Source organism: Nilaparvata lugens, chromosome 6 (assembly GCF_014356525.2).
Source record: "Nilaparvata lugens isolate BPH chromosome 6, ASM1435652v1, whole genome shotgun sequence".
Taxonomy (NCBI): Eukaryota; Metazoa; Arthropoda; class Insecta; order Hemiptera; family Delphacidae; genus Nilaparvata; species Nilaparvata lugens.
Genome location: NC_052509.1, coordinates 61,774,447 through 61,791,893, shown reverse-complemented (window position 1 = coordinate 61,791,893; position 17,447 = coordinate 61,774,447). Strand labels below are relative to the sequence as shown.

The following is a 17,447-nucleotide window of genomic DNA, read 5'->3' as shown; positions in this document are numbered from 1 at the left end:
TATTAGGGTTGATGCTGATGGAGATTTCAGTTAATAATAACTTGACTTTGTTAGTGTTCTGTATATATTGGAAAGATAGCTTTTTCTATTGTTTCAGGTCTGTGTATGCGTATGAGTATGAGTTTGCTGATAAACTCGCGTCTGAACTATACATTTTTGTGTTATGTTCTATACTTATAGCTCTATTCCCATCTAGATTGTCTTATCAGGAATGTCTCTAGATGCAATTATCTTATTAGAAATCCTGTTCTTTATTAAATTGTATTATGTTATATAATTATAGCTCTATTCGCATCTAGTCTCTTCTGCATAGTAATCTAAATTTTTGTACTCTCATTCTACTTTTGCTACTTTTCTGTATCTTGATTTACACGTCATATTGTTCATTTCATGCAAAAGCGTCTGTAGAAACTTTATATAATTGGCAATAATAATAATAATAATAATAATAATAATAATAATAATAATTTTATTTCTCAATAAGCATTCATTACAAACACAACATTTCTACTAGAAATAATTATTCTATTGAGAAGACACTCCCGAGAAAAATTCTATTTCGGGAGTTGCCATCAAAGTCCATTTGTATAATTTATTTGATGCAATCAATTAAAAATAAATTAACTTAAACCATGAAATGTAAATATTCTAACAAAAGAGCTTGCAGTCGGAATTTTTACAAATGTTATTAATATTTTAATAAAAATGAAAGTGAATGATGGAGACAGAACTACCTTATGTCTAATAGAATATTGTAGTGTAAAACTAGAAGTTTTTTTTCAAGAGAATATGAAGAATGAGGTTATGACAATGAACATTAATCTATGTTGAAAATGAAAAGAAAGAGATGAATGATGAAAAGCGGCTTTGCCAGTTATTGTCAAAAACAAAAGCAAGTGTAAGATCATTAGATAGATCGTTATCTCAACTGATTTTATTTGTTCTTAATCAGGTTCTCAATCTAGTCAAATTCAATGGAAAATTGGAAATCATTGGAATGTATCAGTTGAAAGGTATATTATTAAGGTCTGTCTCAATCTCATACTAGGCTAACTAATCATAACTCAATCAGAGGTAATTCATGATTGTCTTATATTATGGTGATATTTGAAATGATTCCCATCAAACTGTATTGGAATAGATAAAATTGGGTCAGAATTTCCTGAAAAATATACTGTAGTAACAAGACTTGGAACAATATTTCCTGTAATTCTCCAGCTTCAAAATTAACTGTACGTCGACGTGGAGCTTCAACAAAGAGAATGTCTAATTATAAGGGGAAGAATTGCAGTAACAGCCTGAATCTAATCAGCTATTCCTTTGGGTAATGATTTTTGATTTTGCTCCGGGCTGGCTGGATGCATTCATCCTCCTTTTCATAACTAATTACTTCACTTGTGCAAGACGTGCGACCTGCTAATGGAAAGGAACAAGCGCGTCTTTGTAGTAATTAAAGTCAGATTCACTTTACACTGTCAGTATTAATTGAATGGGTGCATTGATGAATGTTATTTTGAAGGAATAGTTTAGAGTGTCAAAGAGTGAATCTCAATAATAGAGGTATCCTGTAGAATTATCAGTTTTGAATGAAAAAGACTGAGAAATTGTAAAAAAATTCTTCAGTTTCAAAAGCCTGGACAATTTGAAAAAAGAGTCACTATTTTGGATAATTCATGAAAATTCATTCAGAAAACATAAAATGAGGAGTTTTTTTTCAAAACTCAACATCTCCACTTTTTGTTCAAATTGAGTTTTTGAATGTTTCATAATCTTCAAACTGATATCTTGCTGTCAAGGTATCGTTTTTGTACCAAAAGTGAACATATCCAATGCTATAAATGCTTAAAAATGTACTTTTCTCACAAAACTCAACATCTCCTTTCCACAGTAATCATTCACAGAATATTTATCAAAAATGAAACATCTCCTGCTTAATGCCATACAACGAATCTAGTATTTTTTCAAAAGTGAACATGTCCACTTGAAGCTATGTTTATCAATACTTCATCATATGATTTTCAAAATTCACGGCACGTTTCCGCCATTTTTTCTCTCGAATTGAATAGAATATATTTTTACAGTTGTAATGTTGGCAATGACGTGCATCAAAGTACACAGCCATCTGTGTAGGACTGTCTATATAGAGACAGTCACTATTATAGAGACTGCCTAATAATAAAGAGAAAAGTTGAATGAAGAGAATCTGTTGGTCGTGTTTTAAGATTTTAAAGAGCCATCATTATCTAATCACCTAAAATTCGTATTCTTATAGTTTGTTAGTGCAAAATCGCACTGTAACAAGCACCAGAGGTACTTGCTTCAATGCTTTCTAAATATAAGTTAATCAATTTTTCAAAAGCATGTGGTTCAAGGGATTGGAAGATGAGGTGATATGATTTGTCATATCATGCTCGCTCAAATATAAGTTAACTAGCCGTCAGGCTCGCTTCGCTCGCCATATCCGTCTAACCAGGGGGCAGAGCCCCCTGGACCCCCGACTGGATCGACCAAGAATGAAATCAGCAGGCTCGCTTCGCTCGCCTGCATTTTTCATTTGAGCATTTTTATCATATGTTAGTCGGGGGCCAGACTAAACGTCTGGCTAAACGGATATGGCGAGCGAAGCGAGCCTGACGGCTAGTAATATAATATTCCCAGGATTGAAGTAGCAGTGCCCAATCAATTTTTCCGCGATAAATGCATTTAAATCTTCAACTTGGTGCCAACCTAACAAAAGTCAACTCAACTTAATGCCAACCTGACAAAATTATTAATTTAGTTGCCAGTTAACAACTGTTTCGAAGAGGTACTCTATCTAGATTATAGTTCTATAGTAACATATGATATGGGAATTTCAATTATAATTAAGAGATTGGAAGAAGAAGAATATACATGCTAAAAGACGAACTTTAAACCCTTAAAAACAACCCTTAGAGTTGAAATATTGCCAAAATATTTCTTAGTGCGCCTCTAAAGGGCCAACTGAACATACCTACCAAAAATTTGAACGTTTTTGGTCCGGTAGATTTTTAGTACTGCGAGTGAGTGAGTGAGTGAGTGAGTCAGTCAGTCAGTCAGTGAGTGAGTGCCATTTCGCTTTTATATATATAGATAAATTTTTCAAAAGCAAGTGGTTCAAGGGATTGAAACATGAGGTGATATGATATATGTCATATCAAACTCGTTCAAATGGTAATAAATTGTATAGGACTAAATAGCACTTGTCATGCAAACGTTACCTTCAAATACTTGAAGTTACTACTACTACTACTACTTGGAGTTCAATTACCACTTGATCAGTTATTACTTTCCTTTCTATACTTATTGAATATTTCATTTCTCCTCTATGAGATTACGATCTTATGAAGATTTGATAATACTGTCCCATATTATACCATTTGGAGAATTTCTTTGTGGAATCAGCATAAACATAGAGTAGTTTGTAGTACTCCAGTTGCACTAAATTAGTGAGTACTTCAATGAATTTCAAATTAAATGATATTCCCAAATACATGCTATACTAGTAGTTCTGTGAACAGTAGACCTCGCGCTCAGTAAGTTACATTGACCTATTGTTATGTTTTCTCAAAAATTAATAATAATTTATCAATTTAAAATGTCTAGAAAAAATCCTAAAGAAACATACAGCTTTCTGTCCTATCTTACCGTGACGTGTCGTCCTGGAATATGAGTGTGAGCGCTGTTATCAGGTCTGGCTGCAACACTGTCTACAACGTTGATGGAAAGATACATTTTCAAGATGTTTGATGTTTTCGAACGGGTAGTATTATAGTCCACTAGACAGCTGATTTATGATGAATAATTAATTCTAAAGTATGATGTTTTTGAACGGGTAGTATTATAGTCAACTGTCTACTAACGTTGATGGAAAGATACATTTTCAAGATGCTCGATGTTTTTGAACGGGTAGTATTATAGTCCACTAGACAGCTGATTTATGATGAATAATTCTATAGTCTGATTTTTACTCTAATATTGGCGTATGAAGGAGGCTCCTTTTTCCTTTTGTATTATCCTTAAAATGCAAAATTTCAAAAAACCGTATGTATACGTCGACGCGAAATTCAAAAAGGAACATACCTGTCAAATTTCATGAAAATCTATTGCTGCGTTTCGCTGTAAACATGAATATAAACAAAAATATAAACATGAAGAGAAATAAAAACCGTCGACTTGAATCTTAGACCTCACTTCGCTCGGTCAAAAATGATTCCAGGAAAAATTCTGGAAAGAAACTAATTCCTGTAAGCGGAATGATATTTTCAAATTCCAGCCCTGGTTGTTCTATTTGAAGAATAAACATAAATCACCAACATAACTCACTTCTTTCATTTCAAATCTTGAATATTATATTCTCAAACTTACATAATCAGCGAAGTATCTTAAGGTGTGTACAGACTTTCGCTCTGCTCCGCAATCGAACGTCACTCGAGCAGATCGATTGATGATCGACCGGGGAGCAAGAGTGGAACGCGAGAAGAGCTAACATCTCCCGTAACGTTCATGATCGGAGCGATTGCGGAGCATGCGTGGAGTGAGTGCGGGTCGTGCGTATTGGAGGCGCCTATATCTGTACGCACCTTTATACAGCTGAAGTCCGTTTCTCGCCTCACGAACTCAAACACCAGCTTAAAATAATCACAGAAAAATACTTTCAGAATTCATGTAGTAAGTAAAATACTCACACTCATAAAAATAAATATTATCCTAGTAGAATAATATTCCAAAACGCTAGCTCTGAAATAATTCGAAAACACTACCTCCCTCTCACTTGTTTATTGACACTCATACAGGAAGCCACCCTTCAAACACACACGTTCCGAGTCAATCTCATAAGCTGCGAGCACATAAAAATCAGCTTTATCTATATTGAAGGGTAAGGTGGATAGGATCGGTGCGGTTGTAGTTTGGTGCAAATGGGATGGAAGACGATTGAGAGTGTCGATTTTTCAAACAATATTTTTTGGGAGGGTGACGCTTATTGAAGGCAGGAGTGGAGTGGTTTCAGGAAGGGAGGACAAGTGTATGCTATAAGGTGGGTAGGGCTGGTTCCAGTGAATTGAATGGGGGAGACTTCTGATGCCAGCCACGTCAGGTTATGTAGATTAACAACAAATAGAGCAGTGAGGACCTGTAGATTATTATTGCACCTGTATACTGAGTATTGGACCTATATATTGTGTGTATATAGTGTGTATATAGTGTGTATATAGTGTGTATATAGTGTGTATATAGTGTGTATATAGTGTGTAAAGTATTAACGTTCTAGTGAAGACTACTCTAACTAATCAAGGAATAAAAATTCGAAGTACTTGAATTTTTATATTTTCTGATGAGTGTGTATAGTGTATTGTGTATTTTGTGTATATTGTAATTACAAGGCTGTTTTGGGTGTAATGCCTGTAGTCTTCCTTGTTTTTGTAATTGACCGAGCGAAGTGAGGTCTACGATTCAAGTCGACGGTTTGGCATTTCTCTTAATGTTTAAATGTTTATATGTTGCGCATTTACGGCAAAACGCGGTAATAGATTTTCATGAAATTTGACAGGTAAATTGAAATAATTCGAATAATCCTTTTTAAATTGCGCGTCGACGTATATACAAGGTTTTTTGGAAATTTTGCATTTCAAGGATAAGGGAAAAGGAGCCTCCTTCATACGTCAATATTAGAGTAAAAATCAGACTATAGAATTATTCATAATGAATCAGCTGACAAGTGATTACACAGATGTGTGGAGAAGCCTGTATTGCTGTATTTCCATATAAGGTCTATAGTTTCAATCAGGTACTTGTGGATGAGAATACTGCGTGAGGTCTACTGTTCACAGAACTACTAGTAAATGAATGGATAAATTATATATTGGAAGTGTGTATATTGGACCTGTATTTGTGAAGACCTTCACTTAGAGAGACAAATCGAATCGGATCTAGACTGCCTAGAGTATATTATTAGAATTGTAGACCTGCAGATCTGGACTATCAAGAGTAGAATTTTAGGCCCAAATTCACCAGAAACAAAAACTAGGGTTGAGCGGCAGTTGGTTCTAAGTCAAATGATTTGAATTCATAATTAGTTTTGTAAAATGATTTTTTGTTTATTTAGGATTGACTGGCGCTCAAACTAGGTTTTCGTCTTGGTGAATTCGGTCCTTAGAGTGAATTATTACATTAGATTTAATTATTTATTATATTATTTAATTATTATTAAAAATAATTAGAATTAATTATTACATTAATTATATACATTAGACATGTAGACTAGCAGATTTAGACTGTCAAGAATGGAATCATTAGACCTGAAAACCTGCAGATCCATACCATCCAGAGTGATATTTTTAGACAAGATTCTCCGTGTACGTTCCTCTCAAATGGTAATCTTGGAGAAAATTTCACATCATACTCCATAAAAGTGAATGAATGATTCACTTGAATATTGTGTAATATATTACAATCATATGGGTGAGTTCTGGAATGGAATCCATTCTTGAGGAAAGAAAATGATACAATTCAAATGAAATAATGTAGAAAAATCGAGAGAAACTTATCGAACTTGGCTTGAGTCGATAACTATGCATAATCACATCATAACAATTCATTTCAATTCGTTTATTTCCACTTGGCATACAATACATGTACATATTTATATTTGATATTCAACAAAATAAGAATCACATTTTCACAAAAACAGTACAAAGAACATATTGATTGAGTGGAATTCCCCCCAGTAAGACTATGCGTCTGAGATTGGGGCACAGTTCCTGCAAGCAGTATTATTCAATAAGTAGTTATAATTATGGTATTATATTTACTATAAATTACAATATGTGTAATTAAAATTACACAACTAAGATTCCGATAACAGTAGGGTGAATTATAAGTGATAACATAATATAGTGTTGGGTGTAGCTTGATATCTAGAGTGGGAGAGCAAGAGGACCCAAAAACCGGAGGTAATTTATTGTTTTATAAGCCTCTATTATGTTTTGAAACTCTAAATAGATGAACGTAAGGTATGAGTGTATAAATGAATTTAGCATTTCGAAATATTAATGTATAAAGTTATTCCCCAATGCATTTACTCTTCCTAGGTGTAAGGTGAGTGAATTAGCCTCTCAGCTCCAATCCAGCCTATGCTGAAGAGCCATTTCATCAACAAGCTTTTAAAAATCACATTGCTGCTGCTCTCGGCCTCCCTCACAATATCTGGAACATTCCTGTATAAAATCTGAGCTAAATAGTATGGTGATTTGAGTTCAGTTCCGTGTATCAATCTAGGTATATAATATCCATGGTTGTTCCTATGTCGTGTTTGATAATTATGTTCGATATTGATGAATAGATCTGCTTTATGTTTCCTAATATAACTGAGTAATGTTTTGATGTATAGTTGTCTGATGTTGAGCACAGGGACAACAATGCATTCAGCATCATAATTATGATAGAATCTACCATCATAACCATGCATCACTTACTGAATTCATCAATAACGATTCATTGTTTGATTCAACTCTAGTCAGAACTAGCAGCCTATTATTGGGTTTGGGTTAGGTTAGGTTAGGTTAGGTTAGGTTAGGTTAGGTTAGGTTAGGTTAGGTTAGGTTAGGTTACGTTAGGTTAGGTTAGGTTAGGTTAGGTTAGGTTAGGTTAGGTTAGGTTAGTTACTGAATTTCTGAATTTAATTTCTGAATTTCCAAGAAGCCTTCAATCCACCTCAGTAAAGTTAAGCTGCGTTTACAGAAAAGTTATTAACAAAATGTTAATAACTTGATCCTCATAGATCCTATTAGATTGGACATAAATTATCATACACAATATGATGAATATATGTGTTTATCAACTTCCGTTCAATCTAATAGAATCTATGAGGATTAAGATATTAACATTTTGTTAATTACTTTGGTGCAAACCCAGCTATTATAGTGAGATTCATTTTGAAGTCAGCATCCTTTATAAGTAAGCTCAATTCATCCCATTCAACCAACCAAAGAACACAATTGAAAGTGAATCTCTCTATAGCAATATCACTCTAGTCTCGTAATTTTCCCCAGTATTTATTTATCCATCCTTTTATAGAAAATAGATGCAAATCAGATGCAAACAACAGGCATTCGCCTAAGACTGTTTTTATCCTTGATTTAAGGCTGTGCAAAGGCTAAACATAAACTTTCTACTGGTAATATTTTTCAAAGTTTTTCGATTCGTATATCATCAAGCTATCAAAATGAAAAAGTTTTCTCAGGAAAACATTTTTTTCCGATCATTACTTTTTGAGATATGAGCGCCTGAAGTTTAAATTTTTGGGACAGAACATTTCAAATTCAGTAAGAGATAAATCCATGAGATTCAGAGGATACATTCTTCATGCTATTATTGATCTAGTTGAACAGAAATTTTCTGAAAATATAGATTTTAAATAAAGTTATTCAATTTACCAAAAATGACTTTGAATAACTCAACAAAGAATTATTTTTGATAATTTTTAGTGAATTTGATAACTTTCTCAAAAATGGATATTTTCAGGAAATTTTTCTACTAGATCAACAATACCATAAAGAATCAATCCTCTAAATCTCTTGGATTTATCTCTCACTGAATTCGAAATGTTCTGTCCCAAAAATTTAAACTTCAGGCGCTCATATCTCGAAAAGTAATGATCGGAAAAGAATGTTTTCCTGAGAAAGCTTTTTAAATTTGATAGCTTGATGATATACGAATAGAAAATCTTTGGAAAATATCACTATTAGAAAGTTTATTTTTAGGCTTTGTACAGCCTTAAAATAAACAGTCCAGAGGTTATGTAGAGAGCATGAAATCAACCTTTGTATTTCATCTATTGGTCTATTCAAACTAATGCTACGCAATCATTTTACCAGCACTCATCCTCCTCACAACAGTTCTCGACAACAAAATTTCACATCCACTTAATACATTATTGTAATTATTCTACAATCAATCCCCCATTACAACCATATTGGTAGTAGTTGCTCAGCATTAGCGGCCTTTCACAACTGCGATAAAATCGAACCACTCATCCCTGGCTTGTCAGTAGTGGATTTTAACACGATACGAGATCAAAAGAGCGAATTTAAATAAGACGACAGAGTAATCCGTTTAAGTTTTGACATTGACAAGATTTCAAGTCTTCTTGCTAAGTTCCCCTGTCAAAACTGCCGCTTCTATCATCCTGGGGAGGGGCTCCCTACTAGACTGCCACTTGCCGAATTTTCAAACTCTCTCACACACACACACTCTCTCTTTCTCTCTCATCGCTCCCCTTCCAGCGTCATCCTCACCAACATTGAGGGAGCACCTCTTCTGAAACCATCCTTTGATCGCTATTATACTCTAAATTGACACAAGCTGTCATGGGGTGGTGAGTGACAGTAGTCACTTACTGCGCATGCGCTTAATGAGATGAAGATGACGTCAGTGAGTATAGAATGTGAAAGTGCGTACAGATTTACGCGCCGCGAACATGAGCAATTCACTTTTAATCAGCTGATGCCAAGCTTTTTATATCTGTATCTTACCGTTTCTGTAAAAATACAGATGTAGGCAGCTGATTAAAAGTGAATTGCTAATGTTCGCGGCGCTTATATCTGTACGCACCTTAACATTGAGTAATATGTAACATAGAATGTCACATTCTATACTCACTCGATATCGCCGATGATTTCAATTCAAAGTATCAGTTGTATCTTGGAGAAACAAAGTGTAGGGTCAAATTGCATTGATTGATATGAAACTTAGTAACTACGGCAATAATATTGAAAAGTCACCAATCAAATGAGTGTAACGCAAAATATAATATACTTTGACAATGGACGAACAGAAAATAGTTATTTGTGTAACTAGTGCGCAAAGTGACAGTTTGCTGCACTGAAAGAAACGTTTACCGGAATGGTTTCTTGAGTGCAGCAGAGGAACTTTGCGCACGTATTTCACATTAAATTTTTCCGACAGTTACCATTGAATATGAAAAGTGGGTAATTATGGGTAAAATTCCCTGAATTTGCCATGTTGCAAATCTGGAGTGCAGAAAAAAATTTTCCCGCACTAGAGCGGAAAAGTGATTCTTTGTGTTTTGTAACCAGTGCAGGAATGGCTACTTTTCAAGGTCACTGTAGGAAAAATAAATTATATACTGATCTATTTTTCTATTGTTGAACCGAGTGTGTTCAACAAAACTGAATCAAATTTGAAATTTGAATCAAAATAAATTAGATACCGCTGTAATTTTTCTATGCTTGAACCGAGCGGGTTTACAGGAGTTTAAAATTTGAATCAGAATAAATTAGATACTATGAAGCTTATAAAAAAAAAATTAGCTATGTTTTCTATGGTACAACCGAGCGTGTTTATTGGAGTTTAGAATTAAAATGAATTAGATACCGCTATTTTTTCTATGGTTGAACCGAGCATGTTCACAGGAGTTTGAAATCTGGATCAAGGACTTTGGAATGAAAAATAAAAACAATATAAAAACAATATAAAAACTTCTAGTACTCTTAACTTTGAAATATTTTAACGACTAGTTTCGTTTCCACCAACGTTAAAATATTTTAAAGTTTCTAATTGAAGGGTACTAAAAGTTTTTATTTGAATCAAGTATCCCACATATAAACGAAGTAAATTTACTTTGGAATGAATATCTCGGTTGAGACTCCGGTTTCATTAATTGATAATTCAATAAATAAGAACAATATAAAAAATTTTAGTACCTTTTTATTAGAACTTTAAAATATTTTAACGCCTAGTTTCGTTTTCACCCAACGTTGAATTATTTTAATGTTTTCAATGAAAGGGTACTAAAAGTTTTTATTTGAATCAAGTAGCCGACATATAAGCGAAGTAAATTTACTTTGGGATGAATATCTCGGTTAAGACTCTGGTTTCATTAATTGATATTTGAAGATGAATTACTTTGCGACGAGAATACAATATTTGAAATTGGATAAAACTCTTGAGATTCTATCAGTTGAAATTCCAGCAGCTTTGCATAGATTACTTTCAATCGCAGTTTGAGAAGATTAATGCCGTACCTTTCCTGGTCTTCTCATAATTCTATTCTGGTTTTACCAGAATGAATTGAGCTTCCTTAATTCTTGGAATTTGCTTTCTCAGTTTTCTCGTGATTATAACAAAGTTATCATAACTAAGCCTCTCATTGAATCACTTCTCACACTCATTGAACTTCCTTATGGAATTATTTTAAATCAAATAATTTTGATTGATTTAGTGATTGACTCTTGATTGGTCTTTGATGATGCATCTTTATTTATCATACTTCGTTCATTTTTTGATCGTTAAATTTTCTCAACATTTCCCAATAATTCGAGCAGCATTACAGCTTCATGTACTGACATCACACTTACCTGTCAAGTAACTTCATTGATTGATTGATTGATTGAGTACTTTATTTATGTAGATTACAATATATACTGGCTTATACACTTATATACAATAACTTACAATACAGCAAAATTATAGATGAATTTACATAATATAGACTAAGAAAATAATTATTGAACTGTATATGATATGAGAAAGCTATTTGTAATATAATAACTATAGATAATAATCATATTGTTATGCATCTACATAAATTGGCGGAGCTTTGGACACATCAATGTCCATTCTTCGGAAAGAATATTAAAAATATCCTCCCCACTAACTCTCTACCAAAACGTTAATTTCGTTATTTAAACTAAGGATTTATTTATTAATGGAAATATTGTAAAAGTTTTAATCAATATGAATATTAAAGAGAAAAAAAAACAGAAAATTGATAAAGTAGAATAATTATATAGGTAGATAAGATCAAATAATTGATTAATAAAATGAAGTAGGCTGAAAGTAGATCAGGGTTATCAACTTTCAGTAATATACAGCAGTATGCAGTGGATAATTGAAATAACATGGAGAGATAATAACATTCATTGGAGAGAGATAGAACGATCTTATTTTCCTCGTTCCTATATTGTGATCACGCTATTAAAAAGTTGAGAGAGTAGAGATTAATAAGTGGGATGAGTGAATGAAAAACATTGTGATAAACTACTGAACAATATGGAATGGGTTGGTTACAACCCTCAAAACTAAATTTCGATTATTTTTCATTTTCACAGAGAAGCACATCATTGACATGATTGGGAGAAAAGAAATAAGGATACCTTGTACTTTTTCTCTCCCGAATTTATTTCCGACTAGCAGGTAACCCGTGCCACGCAAGAGTCTGATTTCAAACTTTACAAACTGGAAATTCGACTATTGAAACCTTGAAGAAATTAAAATAGGCCTATAACCAAATTTTGTAATTTGAGAATACATATGCAAAATTTCCAATTAATCAGTGCGAGAGACTAATTATTGAAAACTTGACAAACTGTAAGTTTGACTACTACTGAAATCTTAAATAAATTAAAATAGGCCTATAACCATCCTCGCTCAATTAAGAATCTATATGAAAACTTTCAAGTCAATATTAGTCAAGTAGTTCAGCCGTGAGGATGAGTGATTAGTAATTTCCTATCCCGCACGTTTATGAGCCAATTATTTCCTTCATTATATTATAGATTGATCTTATAACCTATTGATGTTTTTATCAACTTCCAATAAAAAAAAATCTGGTGTGGCGCACTCACACAACTTTCCTTGCCGTTATGAAAATTGATCACCTGACGCTAGTGTATCCGCGCATCTCAAGTCTACTCAAAGATCTGAGCCAGCTGGTGACAGGACAATAACGCTGTAGAAACACGAGGTCTGCTATCTCTACATAGTGAATGATTTAATAGAATCAACAGTTGCCAACAGTTTGCAATTAAATAATAATATTTTCTCGAATTTTTAGCTTATTCTCAATTTTAGGTGAAAATGCTACTGAACATTAATTGTAGAGATTTTCATGCTCAATCGGATTTTTTGTTTAAATTATATCTGAAGCCTGATAATTGGTAGTCTAAAATCAAACTTTGCATCGATGGGGTGGAGCTCCTGAAATTTTTACAGGTATGAGACTTGTGGCAGAGCTTTCCAATCACTATTTTAGGTATAAATTTAATCAAAACCGTTGGAGCCGTTTTCGAGAAAATCGCGAAAACCCCTGTTTTTGACAACATTTTCGCCATTTTAGCCGCCATCTTGAATTGCATTTGATCGAAATTGTTCGAGTCGGATCCTTATAGTGTAAGGACCTTAAGTTCAAAATTTCAAGTCATTCCGTTAATTGGGAGATGAGATATCGTGTACACAGACGCACATACACTCATACACACACACACACACACACACCACACACACACACACACACACACACACACACACACACACACACACACACCACACACACCACACACACACACACCACACACACACACCACACACACACACACACCACACACACACACACACACACACACACACACACACCACCACACAACACACACACCACACACACACACACACACACACACACTACAGACCAATACCAAAAAACCACTTTTTTGGACTCAGGGGACCTTGAAACGTATAGAAATTTGGAAATTTGGGTACCTTAATTTTTTTCTGAAAGCAATACTTTCCTTACCTATGGTAATAGGGCAAGGAAAGTAAAAATTGAAAGATAACCAGAATCTTTAGATTGTTTCACAGATAGCGAGCGACCGTCTCGAAATTTCGCTGATGTTTCGGATGTTTATTGAAAATAATCATGATTTCAAAGTGTCGTTCATGAAGTTGCAGTTGATGATTGGCAGCATTGACATTTCTGTATTTTTTGGTTGCAGAGTCGAATCCTGGATGATGCCTCCTCAATAGTCTGCAACAGTTGGTCTCAAAGACACAATGTCCGACACAATAATGTAGGTTCAGCTCACAATAACCTCATAATATCCTATTTGAAAAGCATGATACATTGTATACCTCTGATAATCTTCTGTGAAATTTCAACGATTGTGTATGCTGTACTATGTGAACTTGTTTGTAGGTTTTGCTCGGCAGTTCAATCTATTTTGGAATGTGGATAAAATATGATTCCAATTCAAAAGAAAAATCTGGTGTGGTGCACTCACACAACTTTCCTTGCTCATATTTGAAACTACGATCAGACTTCTGTATATGTGTATATATAATTGTTTTCAGAGAACTTTTTATTTGTGTGAATTGTGAAATTCGATGAATTTTTTAGTCGTCATTTTCTTAAAGTCGTTAAAACAGCTGTTCTACAGATGAAATATCTCGACTATGTGTTCTTTTTATGAACTGCGCTACCTACCTACCTCATGCACGAGAAGGAGGTTACTAGTCTAAGTCTATTTCTCAAGGATGGGGTGGACCCCCCATTGGTTTCCCAGAAAGGAGACTCATGCCAGTTGATAGAGCTGATAAATAACTATACAGGGTATGAATTTGGAAAAAATCGGTCAAGTTATTTTTGTGAAAATCGTGAAAAACATGGTTTTTTAGTAATCATCCACCATTTTTCTTAAGAATATTAAGGAGCCCCTGCAATTTACCCAGAAATGAGACTCATGTCAGTTGATAAGGCTTATGAATAGCTATCCATGATATAAATTTGAAGAAAATCCTTAGAGCCATTTTCGAGAAAACCGTGAAAAACATGGTTTTTTAGTAATTATCCGCCATTTTTGTCAAGCTCCTGCAATTTTCCCAGAAATAAGACTCATGTCAGTTGATAGGGCATATAAATAGCTATCCATGATATGAATTTGAAGAAAATCGTTAGAGCCGTTTTCGAGAAAACCGTGAAAAACATGGTTTTTTAGTAATTATCCGCCATTTTTCCCGCCATCTTGAATTGAATTTTATTGAATTTCTTATTGTCGGATCCTCATGGTAGAAGGACCTTAAGTTTAAAATTTCAAGTCAATCGGTTAATTAGGAATGGAGTTATGGTGTTCACAGACTTTAGGAGAAGGAGAAAAAAGTGTATAAGTGAGTGAGAATCATCTACAAAACAATCCGAGTAGGAAGAACAAGAAGGATAGAAAATGAGGAGGTCCTTGATGAATGAAACTTGAAAGTGAAAGGACCTGCGACAAGCAGTTTGAGAGATCAATTCTTCGATTGCAGGAGTTTGCAACCTGCACAGACGGAAGGACAGATAGAGCACAAGATACGTCTAAGGTGGATCACGGTGAAGAAGATGAGGGGGAAGAAGAAGAAGAAGAAGAAGAAGAAGAAGAAGAAGAAGAAGAAGAAGAAGAAGAAGAAGAGGAAGGAGAAGAACAAGAAGAAGAAGAAGAAGATGATGATGATGATGATGATGATGATTGAGAAGAAGAAGATTGTGGAGGAGGACGAAGATGAAGGGGTAGGATGATGATTACGATTAAGGAGAGGAGGAAGAGGACGAGGAAGATAAGGATGAAGTTGAAGAGTACAACAGCCGTCATTAACGGTTGGTAGGCCTGCCCCAGCGTCAGCGTCACACGTTTCTCATGCCGATGATGACGATCATGACGATGATGATGATAACAACCACGTGGTGGATTGACGCCACTGATGATAATGACGCGGCTGATGATTCTAAAGCTTCATATATTATTCAGCGAGCTATGGGCGGTTTTAAAGCTTCCCGCCTAACCGATCTCCCCTCACCTCCTCTTCATCACCTCCCCTCCATTGCCACTAAGTATTCGCCGCTTCATCGGGACTCTATCACTCTATCCAAATATCTTTGTCTTACTTCAGCTCACTCTCCGTCTTGCTCCCTCTCGGGCGCCTTTTAATTCGAATTTCGAACCCACTTTAACCGGCACTGCAAGTATAGACACACAGTAGTATGTGGAGTCTGTAAGTGTGAGTGAATATGTCTGTTGTGTATTAGTGTGTACAAGAGTATTTGGAGTCAGAATGTGTGAGTAAATGTGTGTGTGTGTGTGTGTGTGTGTGTGTGTGTGTTGTGTGTGTGTGTGTGTATTAGTGTGTACAAGAGTATTTGCAGCCAGTATGTGTGAGTAATGTGTGTGTATCTGTAAATGTGTAGTATAGACACACAAGTGGTGTACAGGAGTATGTATGTGTGAGTAAATCTGTCAGTGTATTAGTGTATACTTGTAAGTGTGTATGTGACGAGTGTGTCCGTGTGATATGTGTCCGTGTGTGAGAGTGGTAGAGTGAGTATGTCTTCGTGAGAGTGGTTAGAGAGTATGTGAATTCATGCATTTGAAGGCATCTGTGTGTGAGCGTATTCGTAAATATGTATTTGTGTGTGTGAGTAATTTTGTGTCCCTGATTTGCGTGTGAGAGTGTGAGGATACGCGAAACCAGTTAAATACCATGGATGATGGATATTAGGAGTAGATAATTAGGATAGGGAGAGCTGGATTGAAAGAGTGTAGAGATGAAGGGGTTTGTGAATGAGTAAAGGTGCGTACAGATGTACGCGCCGCGAACATGAGCAATTCGTTTTAATCAGCTGATGCCAAGCTTTTTACTTTCCTTGCCCTATTACCATAGGTAAGGAAAGTATTGCTTTCCGAAAAAATCTGGTGTGGCGCACTCACACCACTTTCCTTGCCGTTATGAAAATTGATCACCTGACGCTAGTGTTCCCGCGCATCACATCTCTACTATTCAAAGATTTGAGCCAGCTGGTGACAGGGCAATAACGCTGGAGACACACATGAGGTCTACTATCTCTTCATAGTGAATTATTTAATAGAATCAACAATAATTTGCAATTGAATAATCACATTTTCTCGAATCTAAAGCTTATTTGATCAAAATCGATGGAGCCGTTTCCGAGAAAATCACGAAAAACCCTGTTTTTGACAACATTTTCGCCATTTTAGCCGCCATCTTGAATTGCATTTGATCGAAATTGTTCGTGTCGGATCCTTATAGTGAAAGGACCTTAAGTTCCAAATTTCAAGTCATTCCGTTAATTGGGAGATGAGATATCGTGTAGACAGACGCACATACACTCATACACACACACACACACACACACACACACACACACACACACCACACACACACACACACTGAAAACTGGACAACAGATCAACTAGATCACTACAATCATTCACACATATTGCATCATATTCAATTGTTGCAAAATATCATTATTTTCCTCATTCATGAGTGAAGCAAAAAAAGGGGAAAACAACATTATTTTCATTCGCGACTGGAACAAATACATTCGCTTGCAGCATGCAGTCATGACAAGGCAAGGAAGGACCCTGCAGTCAGGCTTTAGATGCAGTGGCAGAGTCTTTTCACGGGGTGGAAGCGTCTCATAAATATTGCAACCAGTCAAGACCATTCTACCCCCACCCTTACTCAACTACCCTCTCACCCTTGAACTCCTTTTTCCAGTAAGAGGGAGAGCCACAACTCCCCCCACCCCCTGGAGATCTTTCCTATTTCCGTATACACACTCTAAAGAGATTCAGTATATC

The 17,447-nt window shown here is 35.1% G+C and overlaps 1 protein-coding gene across 2 annotated transcripts in view; it reads left to right on the top strand.

Annotated features, from left to right (window-relative positions):
* LOC111044005 (inhibitory POU protein) overlaps positions 1-17,447 on the top strand; it is a 115,611-nt gene that overhangs the window by 65,427 nt on the left and 32,737 nt on the right. For both annotated transcript variants that reach the window (XM_039431605.1, XM_039431604.1), the window contains exon 3: positions 13,809-13,883. In XM_039431605.1, coding sequence (XP_039287539.1) covers positions 13,809-13,883 — 75 coding nt within the window. The remainder of the gene's footprint in view (positions 1-13,808; positions 13,884-17,447) is intronic.